General features: G+C 47.5%; 2 protein-coding genes across 2 annotated transcripts in view; one reads left to right on the top strand and one right to left on the bottom strand.

Annotated features, from left to right (window-relative positions):
- The window catches only part of ANKDD1B (ankyrin repeat and death domain containing 1B), a 602,007-nt gene that overhangs the window by 344,226 nt on the left and 244,692 nt on the right, over positions 1–13,089 (top strand). The window contains exon 9 of the mRNA XM_086960762.1: positions 2,825–2,923. Coding sequence (XP_086816888.1) covers positions 2,825–2,923 — 99 coding nt within the window. The remainder of the gene's footprint in view (positions 1–2,824; positions 2,924–13,089) is intronic.
- The window catches only part of LOC147726716 (uncharacterized), a 31,201-nt gene continuing 23,188 nt past the window's right edge, over positions 5,077–13,089 (bottom strand). The window contains exons 2-4 of the mRNA XM_086962735.1: positions 10,668–10,722; positions 10,230–10,582; positions 5,077–5,628 (exon numbers count right to left, since the gene is read on the bottom strand). Coding sequence (XP_086818861.1) covers positions 5,077–5,628; positions 10,230–10,582; positions 10,668–10,722 — 960 coding nt within the window. The remainder of the gene's footprint in view (positions 5,629–10,229; positions 10,583–10,667; positions 10,723–13,089) is intronic.

The following is a 13,089-nucleotide window of genomic DNA, read 5'->3' as shown; positions in this document are numbered from 1 at the left end:
TGCCTTCAAAGGATAATAACTGGTCTCTATTGGTTGGTGGGGGAGCATTACTAATACCATCCACATTCGATCTCTTCGGCACTACACCATCACCAGATAATGTGTGACCCAAATACTCAACAGAAGGTTGAAATAACTTGCACTTGCTGGCTTTCAAAGTTAGACCGCTCTTCCTCAACTTCTCACACACACAGCGTAAATGACCAAGATGTTCTTCATCTGTACTAGAAAAGATTAAAATATAATCTTGGAAACACTTCACAAAATGATCTACATCCCTAAAGATATTGTACATGACCCTTTGAAATACCGAGACAGCTGAAGCCAACCCAAACGGCATTCTAGTATACTGAAAGAGGCCCTGAGGAGTAATAAAAGCTGTTAGACACTTGGAATCATCTGTAAGAGTAATTTGGTGATAAGCCGAACTTAAATCGAGCGTGGAAAATACTTTAGCACCTTCTAACATAGAAACAACCTCATTAATATTGGGAAGAGGATGACAGTCCACAATAATAGCCAAATTAAGTGCCCTAAGGTCCACACACATTCTCAAAGATTTGTCCGGTTTCCTAACCAAAACAATCGGAGAAACCCATTCAGCAGAGTCAATGGGTTCAATGATCTTCTCTGAAACTAAATCATCTAACATTTTCCCAAGATCCTCCCTAACATTAATAGGCACCCCTCTAAATTTCTGCCTAACAGGAACAATTCCAGATTTTAGTTTAATTTTGTGAGAAAAATTCTGTAGCATACCTAACTTGTCAGAAAAAACGTCTTGAAATTCAAACTTTATTAAGTCAGTTCCTTGCTCAATTGAAATAGAGGAAATGTTATTATTTTCAAAAGTCTCACCTAACATAACCGGATCCTTGGCACGGGGATTTAAAATTATGCCAAACTTCCACTGATCCTTCCAACCAATAACATTCACACCTTTAACAGCAATATACAATTTAACCTCAACACACCTGGATTTGAAAGTAATCCTGACTAAAAAATGGCCTAACATCTCTACATTTGTACCATTGAAACTGACTGCACTAATCTCAGAAGGAAGAATATCCTTAAAGTTCAGAACATGTTTTAACCGTTCTTCAAAGTAGCCTTTGGTAATAATTGTCCAAGGTGAACCCGAATCAGCCATTAAGTTAAGACTAACCCCCAAAACAAACATTTCACAAATGGGTTTTTTAATGAGCTGACAATTGTCATCAATCAAAGAAATTTCTTCAGCCAAATAAACTACAAAACCTTTATTGGATGCAGCACAATTCTCTGTACTTACACAAACACAACTGCAAGTTTTTGATGGAGCTGCTGTAACGACAGCTACTTTATCTTTAGGATTTTGAACAGAAACCCTTGAATCCCTACAAACAGTGGAAAAATGTCCTAACCTTCCACACTTCCTGCATTCTTTATTAATAGCAGGGCATCCAGCGTATGAAGCAACATGCATCCTACTAACACATTTATAACAAATCACAGATTTTCCAAATCTCTTAAAACCTCCCATGTTATTGGATCTGTTGGTATTGGAAAATGTATGTTGATTTTCATTCATTTGCCCTTCTTTATGTTTGATCAAACAAACTTCGTCATGAGAATCTGACTTATTCACAACATGTTTCTGAACAGTGAGCATCCATTTCTCAGACTGTTCTAGAGACTTTGCAATGGCAATTGCCTCTGATAATTTAGGATCACCTAATTCCCATAACCTTTCTTGCGTTTTCTTATTTTTTACATGAACTATAATTTGATCTCTCAACATCTCGTCACACATGGCACCAAAATTACAATGAATAGATAAAGATCTCAAAGCAGTCATAAATTCATCAAAAGATTCTGATTCTTGTTGTGCACGAGTGTAGAATTTGTATCTATCAAGAGCAATGTTAGAAACTGGTTTAAAACGATTCTCAATTCTAAGAAGAGCTTCTTTATATACATTAGTACCTTCTCCTTCACCCAACTCAGGTGGAACAGGAGGTAAAGCTCTAAAAATCATTTGTCCCTCTGAACCCAGGCAGTGTAATAGAATACTTTTCTTTCTCTCCGCACCCATGCGTTCGCCATCTATGGCTTTCATGTAGTTGAAAAACTCTTCTTTCCAACGAGTCCAAGGAATTGGTGGATCACCCTTATTCTGTAAGAACTTTTCAGGTGGGTCAAACTGCATGTTTTCAATTTTAGTAGTTTAAAAAAAATCAAACTTAAAAATCAAAGTTAATTACAGGGTAAATCAAAACAATTTCCTGTAAATATGTTTATAAAGACTTCTTATAGTTTAAACTTTGTAACTGTATGTTGTATAAAAAAAAATAAACTCAAAGGACTGTTACCTTCAGTTTTAACTTTTCCTTCGATGCAAAGAAAATATATTGAAACTCTTCGAAATTGCCTACTTCAGTAATTTCCTTGTTTCTCCATTAAGATTGCACGCACAAACTTTTCCCAATGTATTCATTCCGACCCAAAAAACCACAATCCGCGGTGATTCGTTACTATGGTAACACAATTCCCAATCTAAAATGGCCGCTACGCTGGACTTTTGCTTCATTGTAATTTGTTTATTCATAAAAACAGCAGCGGAAGTTAAGTTCATACAACAAGAGAAATGTCCTCCTCTAATGGGCACGTCGTGGTCTGCAGGCCATGGATATACAATGTCAATGTTGTTTAGGTGCTGCCAAACATCGAAGGACAATGCATAATATAACATTTGTTAGGTTTGTTCTTCCCTAAAATAGTTTTTTGAATGTAAATGTATATTTTACTGACAGGCATTATTTCTTTTATTGATGTGGTATACTAGAATGGAGAAACTGCCTTTTACTTGGCAGCGGAAGGAGGGCATGAAAAGTGTGCTGAGCAGCTGACAGATGCCGGAAGTGACATCAACATCTCCACAAGGGTATGTAGGCTCAGAGGCTCACAGCACCAATTCTGTTATGTTTTATTTTCTGTAAATCTGCAAAACATGCACTAGTGACTCATTGTTTTATTTTACTGTGTACTTCAGAATAAAGGATTGTCTTTATATTGCAGGCATTCTTTTGACCAATTGCTTAAATTCTGCCTTCATTTTTGGGCATTTTCTTGTTTTTTCTATGCATCCTAATGGAATAGGGTGCTTGAAAACACAACATGAAAGTGATCTAATAGTCTTCTGCGCTAGTGTCTTCCCGGATAAGTTTGATGCAATGGATTTATCTAGTTTGTCGTTGTATTCTGTGTCCCCTGGATTACTCATAAGTAGTTAGTGCATCTTGATATGAGCGGTGTTATTGAAATAAGGAGTAGCCTAAAAACTCTCGTGCCCATGGAACGGAATGGAACAAGAAGATTGTGGAAGGTAATAAGTGAAGACTTGCTGCAATTAGAGTGCGACTGAACTGCTACGTGCCTTCTTATAGTCTGGATCTAAGATGGTTGTTTTTGGTCTCATGTTATACACTGACTCATTCTGTTGATGATGGGAGTCTGGGACTTGGCAGATGTTATGAAACTGGGGGCAGCAATAACAACACAGCTATACAATGATCCAAGGCGAGTAGAAAGCTAAGCTGGAGCCACCTAAAGAGATTTGTGTCAGATGTGTACAATCGAACAGAAATTGTTTCAAATTCTAAAAGGACAACTGTGAAATGAGGAGTAAATAACAGGATTGCCATACCTGTGAAGGTATCTGGATCACTAAATATGAACAAACAATGTGATCAAATGCAGTGCTAACTTGTAGTATGAGATACCACTTGATTTTATAATTTGTCAACACATTTGTTTTTATTCAGAGATAAAGAAAAATAACAATTAAGGCATTCAGAAGCAAAACATGTCCATCGATAGGAGTCAATGACTTACTGAAGGAAATACAAAAACAATTCCATACTCTTTAGGCACAGGTGATGGTCTCAGGGTATATAACACAAGAGTCAGGAAATACAAAACAAATCAAACACCCTCTCCATTCAGTATGCACCTCCTAACATTACCACGCCCTCCAGACACATAGGCAACCCATGGGACCCAAGGGCCACCCAGGGGGTGTGGGTGACACCCGCCCACATCCCAACTGTCTTCTTGCACTCTGTCACCCCTCAATCCACGTTCCCTCCCTTGCGGTCCATGAGGTCCGCCATAGCTATCACACCACGAGGGTGTGCTAATGCATGTTGTGTGCATCCATCCTTTACATATGTCAACAAGGGGGTCCATACTTTCACAAAACAAAGCCTCATGTCATGTACCACAGCAGTCAGAACTTCCATAGCATACAAGCACTAAACCTTAACCCACCAAATAGTAATTGTAGGGGCCTCTGGACCCTACCACCGGAAATCAACCACCAGTCTAACAGCTAGAAAACAGTGCTTATAATTTGCCCGATGTAGTGTTCAGCAGGAAGAGCCGCTCCTGGTCTGGAGCCCCCAGGAGCGCGTGGAGAGGGTGGGGTCAAGCGTACATTCAGGATCTCGGGAATTTGGCGGAACACCTGCTTCCAGAAATTGGCCACCTAAGGGCTTTCCCAGCACATGTGAATATATGTACCGTGGGACCCAAAACCCTGCCAACAAGCGTCTCTCGCCCCCACTATGTTTGACACCGAACTGGAATCAGATACCAGCAGAGAAGCAACTTATATACGTTTGTCTTATATTGAGCACTGTGGGGTTTCAGCTGGGTTGTCAAACAAATCCACGGACAAGGGGGTTTTTTGTAGGGCGGGTTTTATTATCTTGTACAGTCTCCGTTTTATAACAGGAATCCGGTAGAAAGGAAGAGGGTTTGCAGCCTCTTCAGCAGCCTCTCGTACTCCGCTCCGCCTCCTCGTCTCCCGGTGTCTGCTGGGAGTCGTAGTCCGTGCTTCCGCCGTGGTCGCGTGGGGTCCGGGGGATGTTGCCAAAGTGAAGAAAACAAAGAAAACCAGTATTACTCGGCTGTCCTAGCCGAAGAGGGGTGAGGGAAGGGTGGTGAGGAGACACTCGTGCAAGTTATCTACCCCGCTATACGTGAGGGACTGTGCAGGAAAAGGCGGGGGTTTTGGATAACGGTGCCCCGTGAGGGTCAAGGTGGCTTGCCCAGATTACGTCCCGCCCAGCCCAGGAAACGAGACCGTACGTGTCCTAGCCACACTTCCCGGGAAGCGTGGCTGGGCGATGCGCTTTCTCGGTGGCCTCCTGGCGTGTCGCTGCTGTCTCGCTTCTCCGTAGGGATGACTCTGCTGCTCTCCACTCCCGATCCGTCTCGCCTATTCCCGCTGGGGTTGTTGTTTTCACCTTCCTCGCCTCCGTCCTCGGTCTTCCACCACTCCTCTCCGTCCTGGCTCTTTCTCCGCTCCTCTCCGTCCTCGATCCTCCACCACTCCTCTCCGTCCTCGCTCCGTCTCTGCTCCTCTCCGTCTTCGCTCCTTCGCCGCTCCTCTCCGTCCTCGCACTCCAGTCTCCACTCTCCTCCTCCAGGTGTATCACACACCTGTCTAGGTTCAAGGCAGGGTTTTACCGAGCTGACGTGGGAGGGTCCATGCTCCGTTGCTGCCCACTTAAAGGTACAGGGTCCCTCACTTTCCAACACCGGAAGACAGCTGACCACGTCCGTGGTTTTCCATGAGTCCGTGTGCTGAAACAACAGAGTCAACACATGAATAGGTAGGCCTGGGGGCCCGTGTCCGGGTCCCCCGCGTCACACACCTCCCCCCTAGGATTCTCCCGATCGGGGAGAGGAAACCTGGATAGGAAATCCGCGTTGGCAATGGCATTGTCGCTTCCCTTTTTGTGGCGGACCTGGAACCTGAAGGGTTGCAGTGCAAGGAACCACCTCATAACCCTCGGGTTGTTGGAGATGTTTCTACTCATCCATAACAGGGGTGCGTGGTCAGTGTACAATACGAACGGATGCCCCTCCAGGTAATAACGCAGTTTGTCAATCGCCCATCGAATGGCGAGACACTCTTTCTCAATGGTGGGATATTTCACCTCTCTAGGGAACAATTTCCGGCTGATATACAGAATGGGCCTCTCACCCCCCTCCCCTGAGTCCTGGGACAACACGGCCCCGATACCAAAGTCTGAGGCATCCGTTTGGAGGATAAATGGTTTTGTGAAATCTGGTGATGTCAACACAGGGCTCGTTGTGATGGCTCGTTTCAGGGATTGGAAGGCTTTCCACATTGCAGGTGAAGGGTTATGAAAGTCATACCCCTTCTGATGTTTCTGCAAAGTATCCGTCAATGGGGCAGCGATATCCGAAAAAGAGGGAATGAACCTTCGGTAGTAGCCCACTAAGCCCAGGAAGGCTCTCATGTCTTTAGTGTTCTTGGGGAATGGAGTCTCGGCGATGGCTCTTACTTTTTCTATCTGAGGTTCTATTGCTCCATGTCCCAACAGATAGCCCAGGTATTTAACCTTCTGAAACCCAACCCTGGACTTCTTAGCGTTGACGTGGAGTCCTGCGTCTCTCAACTGTCGGAGGATGATCTGGATATGTCGTAGGTGGTCCTCCCATGATGGACTAAAGATAATGATGTCGTCGAGATACGCCGAGCTGTATCTCTGGTGCCCCCGCAACACTTCGTTCATTAGTCTCTGGAATGTGGCCGGGGCGCCATGTAAACCGAACGGGAGGACGTTAAATTCGTATAGCCGGCCTGGGGTTGCAAAAGCTGTTTTCTTTCGGTTCTCTTCACGAAGTGGAACCTGCCAGTATCCCTTGGTCAGGTCTAGGGTACTGATGTATTTGGAATCTCCCAGTTTTTCAATGAGCTCGTCTATCCGGGGGATGGGGTATGCGTCAAAGGAGGACACCGCGTTTAACGCTCTGAAGTCCATACAAAAGCGGCTACTGCCGTCGGGTTTTGGCACCATCACGATGGGCGAGGACCACTCACTTCGGGATGGCCGAACCACTCCCAAACGGATCATTTCGTCGACTTCTCTCCTTATGGCTTCTCTTTTCGCTGCTGGTATCCGGTACGGGCGTTGCTTGACGGTAACGCCTGCAGGGGTCTCTATCCTGTGTTCAGCCAGTTGGGTTAGGCCCGGTAGGTCAGAGAATATTGGTTCAAAAGGGTGTAGAACGGCGTGTAATCCCTCTTGCTCGTTCTTGTATAACTCCTCATTGACCACCAGCTCTCCCAGCGTGGTCTCCTTGTTGTTACTGACGGTGTCTGCCAGATTGGATGTCACCGGGGCTGTCCCTAGCCATTTTTTTAATAGATTAATGTGGAATATCTGTGACTTCTTCCCCCTCAGGCGTAGACGATAGGTGGTTTTCCCTATCTTCTCGATGACTTTGTATGGTCCTTGCCACTCGTTCTGGAATTTCTTGGAGGTGGACGGTAGCAGTACAAGGGCCCAATCGCCAATTTGTAGTTGTCTCCACTTCTTCCCTTTGTCGTAGTGAACTTGCTGCTTTCTTTGACTCCCTTCCAGGTGGGCGAATGCCAATTCCCGTATCTTCCCGAGTTTATTCTTTAGATTCTGGCTGTACTCTAACAGGGTTCTGGTCTCACCCGTTGGCTCTGCTTCCCACACCTCCCTAGTCATGTCCAGGAGGCTCCTGGGTTGGCGTCCATACAGCATCTCAAACGAAGAACAGCCTAAACTGCTCTGCTTCTGGCCACGGATAACGTATAGGGCCAGCGGAAGAATCAGGTCCCAATCGCTCTCGTTCACTGTTAGCATTTTCTTGAGTACGGACTTAAGGGTCCCGTTGTATCGCTCCACCAGGCCATCCGTCTGGGGATGATATACCAACGTTTTTATCTGGTGGAGCCCCAGGAGAAGGCATACTTCTTTCATAACCCGGGACATGAACGGAGTCCCCTGGTCCGTTAGGATCCCCTTGGGGAACCCCACCCGTGAAAACAGTTCCATGAATTTATCCGCGATGTTCCTGGAAGTGGGGGTCTTCAGAGGGAACGCTTCAGGGAAACGGGTGGCGTAATCCACTATAACGAGGGCGTATTTGTATCCTTTTCGTGTCGGGGTAGTGGGCCTATGAGGTCCATGCCAACCCTCTCGAACGGAGTTCCAATGATGGGAAGGGGTTGGAGCGGCACAGCGGCTGGCCTCTGGGTGTTCTCCCTTTGACACAGGTCGCAGGTCTGACAGTGAGTCTTGATGTCATGGTAGATACCAGGCCAATAGAAGCTTCGTAGTACGTTTTGGGTCATTTTTTCACTCCCGATGTGGCCCGCAAGCAAATGCGTGTGTGCGTAGAACATTATTTGTTTTCGAAAACAAGTAGGTACTAGCAGTTGCATGGGGTCTTCTTGTTTGGCTTGTCTATAGAGGAGATCTTCCTTAATCAGAAATCGAGGATAGCGTGGTTGTGGATTGTTCAGGTCTTGGTGGGCCTGTTCCCAGGCGTTGAGTAAGCTGGCATCATTGGCCTGAGCAAACCGAAAGCTCCTATCGCCCTCCCACGGTTCGGGGGAGGTCAGAGCAGGGATGGCTACTGCCTCAGTCTCAGTCTTCTGTTGTAGGCGGTCTTTAAAGAGTTCCAGGAAGTGGGGATTGTCGGTCCCGAATATAAGATTCTCGGGAAGGGCATCCATTACTCCGACCTTCACTACCAAAGTGTCCTTTCCCTCTACCTCAATGGGGACGTAAGCTACTGGATACCCCTTAACGTCCCCATGTACACATCTGATATACACTAAGGCATCTGGCATTACCTGGTGGGGCCTCACGAAACATCCCTGTATCACTGACTGCTTACACCCCGAGTCTAGGAGATCCTTGACTACCTTACCGTTGACTGCAACACTCACGTGATAGGCTCCGCCCAGCTCCGCTGAATACATGACTGCCTTGGGCAAGAAGCTGACGTCCATGGGTTCTTCCTGGGATCGTTTCTGTGGGCAAAGGTGGGCGATGTGCCCCACATCCCACAGTCGAAACACTGCGGGCCCCGGAATGGGGTCTCCGTTGGCAATGGTCTTGGAGGCGGTAGCCCCGGAGGAGCCCGCACCCTACGTTCTGGCCGGGGAACTGGCCGTGGCGCCTTCTCAGGTTCCAACGTATGTAGGCGGGGTTGAGCGCGTACATAGGTGGCCGCCATTTCCATCGCCTGGGCAGTCGATAACTTGGAGTGCTGTCGGAGCCACCTCTGTGTTCCAAAGGGAAGGGCTTCGAGGAATTGCTCCAAGTAAATCTTGTCCATTATTTCCTCCTTTGTACTTGTAGCAGGGACAAGCCACTTGTCTGCTGCAGTCTTAAGGCGAAAGAACAAAGTTTTCGGGTTATCCCCAGGTTGCCCTCTCTCCTTGCGAAAGCGCACCCTATACGCCTCCGCGTCTAATCCCAAATGATCCAGAATGATCACCTTGATCTGTCCATATGGGGTCTGTCCGTCCCCATTGGCGACTTGATAGGCCGCCTGTGCCTCGCCGGTCAATAGGGATGCGAGAAAGAATGGCCATTTATCCAGGCGCCATCCACATGCCAAGGCCACCCTCTCAAAGTTCGTGAGGAACGCGTCTGGGTCTTCTCCTGAGACATACTTCTGCAAGGAGATGCCTGCTGGGGTGGGCGGTGGACGACTCTCCCTCACCGGATTACTGGCTGGGTCGACGGTGGTGCGCATCCCCTCGAGCTGGCTCACTACTGTCGTTCTGAAGGTCTCTCTGTCCAGTTGGGCGGCGGCCAGCTGCTGTTCAACCGCCCATCCCAACTGCTCCTGGCCTTTCACTAGGGTCTGTAATATCTCCTCCATCGTCGTGTCCCGGATGGGTTCCTCGGTTATGCCCGCATTCTCCACCACTTGTGACGTTTCAGCTGGGTTGTCAAACAAATCCACGGACAAGGGGGTTTTTGGTAGGGCGGGTTTTATTATCTTGTACAGTCTCCGTTTTATAACAGGAATCCGGTAGAAAGGAAGAGGGTTTGCAGCCTCTTCAGCAGCCTCTCGTACTCCGCTCCGCCTCCTCGTCTCCCGGTGTCTGCTGGGAGTTGTAGTCCGTGCTTCCGCCGTGGTCGCGTGGGGTCCGGGGGATGTTGCCAAAGTGAAGAAAACAAAGAAAACCAGTATTACTCGGCTGTCCTAGCCGAAGAGGGGTGAGGGAAGGGTGGTGAGGAGACACTCGTGCAAGTTATCTACCCCGCTATACGTGAGGGACTGTGCAGGAAAAGGCGGGGGTTTTGGATAACGGTGCCCCGTGAGGGTCAAGGTGGCTTGCCCAGATTACGTCCCGCCCAGCCCAGGAAACGAGACCGTACCTGTCCTAGCCACACTTCCCGGGAAGCGTGGCTGGGCGATGCGCCTTCTCGGTGGCCTCCTGGCGTGTCGCTGCTGTCTCGCTTCTCCGTAGGGATGACTCTGCTGCTCTCCACTCCCGGTCCGTCCCGGTCTCGCCTATTCCCGCTGGGGTCGTTGTTTTCACCTTCCTCGCCTCCGTCCTCGGTCTTCCACCACTCCTCTCCGTCCTGGCTCTTTCTCCGCTCCTCTCCGTCCTCGATCCTCCACCACTCCTCTCCGTCCTCGCTCCGTCTCTGCTCCTCTCCATCTTCGCTCCTTCGCCGCTCCTCTCCGTCCTCGCACTCCAGTCTCCACTCTCCTCCTCCACACCTGTCTAGGTTCAAGGCAGGGTTTTACCGAGCTGACGTGGGAGGGTCCATGCTCCGTTGCCGCCCACTTAAAGGTACAGGGTCCCTCACTTTCCAACACCGGAAGACAGCTGACCACGTCCGTGGTTTTCCATGAGTCCGTGTGCTGAAACAACAGAGGCAACACATGAATAGGTAGGCCTGGGGGGCCCGTGTCCGGGTCCCCCGCGTCACAAGCACAAATTGAGATCTTAGCCGTCCTCTGCCATATAGCACCACAAACGCCTTCCTCTATATCCATTCCTAGATTTTGTGACCACTGTGCGATGTAGCTAACCTTGGTGAAGTCAAGAGGGGTTGTAAGCGCTATACAGAAGCAGGAAATAGTTTTCATTGTGTCCCCCTTCACTCAAGATATCCTCCAGCAGAGGTGTTTCCTGAATTCCTCCATGAATGGTGTTGGCCTGATGAGCCAAATGAACGAGCTGTGTCACTCTGTGTAAATCAGTGCGGTTTAAAGAGAAATCGGTTACTCATTGATCTCTAGTTTTGGAACCACGTCTACATACAAATCCTGATGGGTAAGGTGTGCACTCCTGTGCCCCTGCTGGAACATCCTATCCAGTGTACCAGGAAGAAAATCTGGGTTACCTATGATAGAAGTATATGGTAACGGGTATAGCCCAATCCGGCAACATTCGGAACACCTAATCTGCCTTTCCACAAGGAACATACTGCTCTAGCAATCCTAGGAGGTTTATTGTTCTATGTGAAGGCCCATATTTTCATCTGGATAAGAGCAGTCACGTTTTCAGGATTTGAAGTGGAAGAACTCTGACTGTATATAAAAGGCTCAGTAAGAAATTAACCAATTAATTCTACCCCTCCAGAAAACCTCCAAGCGACGCCCATCTATCGAGATCCTTGAAAAGGTAAAAAGAAACGTGTCAGAAGGCTCTTGCAGGAGGGAAAGCCCTAAGTATTGAAAGCTGCTTTGAGCCTATGCAAATCCCCTGGACTCAACCATCTGTTGAAGGTTAGTCATCACTGGGCCCACTCCTATACCCACCGATTTGTTGTAATTAACTTGGAAGTCGGACACCTCCCTAAACTCTCTCAATGTAGCTTGAAGGAGTGGTGTGGCTAACTGGTTAGAGGCGGCAGACCCGTAAGCAGAGAACGGCCCGGGACCAGGGTTCAATTCAGGTCGTGAACCAGGGTCAGCGGACTCGATAATTCTCGCCTAAGTGCCTACTCTAACCAGGGATCACACTCGGCAACTCTGGGCATTAAGCTTGCCTCATCTCTACAACGGCCCCCCACAGACGCCAGGGATGCCTGGTTTCACCTTGGAGATACCCAGAAAGGGACCATCTCACAGGGAAAACCAGGACGGGTTCCCCAGCGGTCTTCAGCGCCAGGATACTCCATGGAGTGGCAGTGCGCTTTACAAGTACACCCACATTCACATTTACATTTACATTTGAAAGGCATCTAGAAAACCAGCAAGAAAGGTTAGAAAACAAAGTTTATTTTTAGTTGCGTATCACCCACAGAAAGATCCTGAATATCTGGGTTCGATTGGACTTTTTGTATAAGGGGTTCAGTGCACATGCAGAGCTATGATGGAGATGAGGGGCATCCTTTGCTGGTGCCGCTGGATAGTATAATCAGGTTGGACTGGAGATCTTGGGTCTTGATCCTCATAGACGGTGTTACAAAATTAGCCAAGAAATAAGATTGCAGTCGTGTGCCTAAATTCCTCCGTGATAGAACCTTGGTGAAAAACATCCAATTTACTCGGTTGAATGCTTTCTCTTCATCTAGGGACAGGAGAGCACCTGTGGACCATCAGTTGTGACTTGTTCAATAACATTGACCAGCAGTCTAATGTTGTTCTCCATCTCCCTGTGCCTAATGAAGACACTCTAATATGGGGATATAAGCATGGGCTATAACCCTGCCCAATGGTTCGCTAGAATCTTATTGCATATTTTGACATCATTGTTTAAGAGTGCACTCGTCGATTTGACTCACATTGATCAGGAAGTTTAAATGGTTTCACTATCAAGGAAAGTGTGGACTCCATCATCGTCGGTGTCACTGAGCCAGTGTCTGGGAAAGAATTAAAGACCTTTGTTAAGTGAGGGACCGAAATTGCCCTGAAGGACTTGTTGAAGAAACTGGGAAATCCATCAGTCCTGTGGCTTTTTTATTACAAATAGATTTAATAGTGGCCCTTAATTCCTCGACCAATTCCTCCCTGACATCATAACGAGTGTATTTGTAAAGTGCACGCTCACCCAAGGGTATCTTGGCACTGAATACCAGATGTTTATTGTTACCCAACTCAATGGTATTCATTTTATCGACCTCAGAAGGATGAAAGGCTTAGTGGACCCGCCGGTATTTAAACCTGTGACTATGAGATCAAACATAGGCTCCTACAGTGGATGCATTAGTTCACTAAGCCACCAGACCCGGCTCAGAGATATCTGGAAAGTGAACCTCGGCCAAATACTCATACTGTGTC

The sequence above is a fragment of the Lissotriton vulgaris genome, chromosome 3_1, assembly GCF_964263255.1.
Source record: "Lissotriton vulgaris chromosome 3_1, aLisVul1.2, whole genome shotgun sequence".
Classification (NCBI taxonomy): Eukaryota; Metazoa; Chordata; class Amphibia; order Caudata; family Salamandridae; genus Lissotriton; species Lissotriton vulgaris.
The sequence above is the reverse complement of the archived record's forward strand: the minus strand, read 5'-3'. Positions and strand labels throughout refer to the sequence as shown.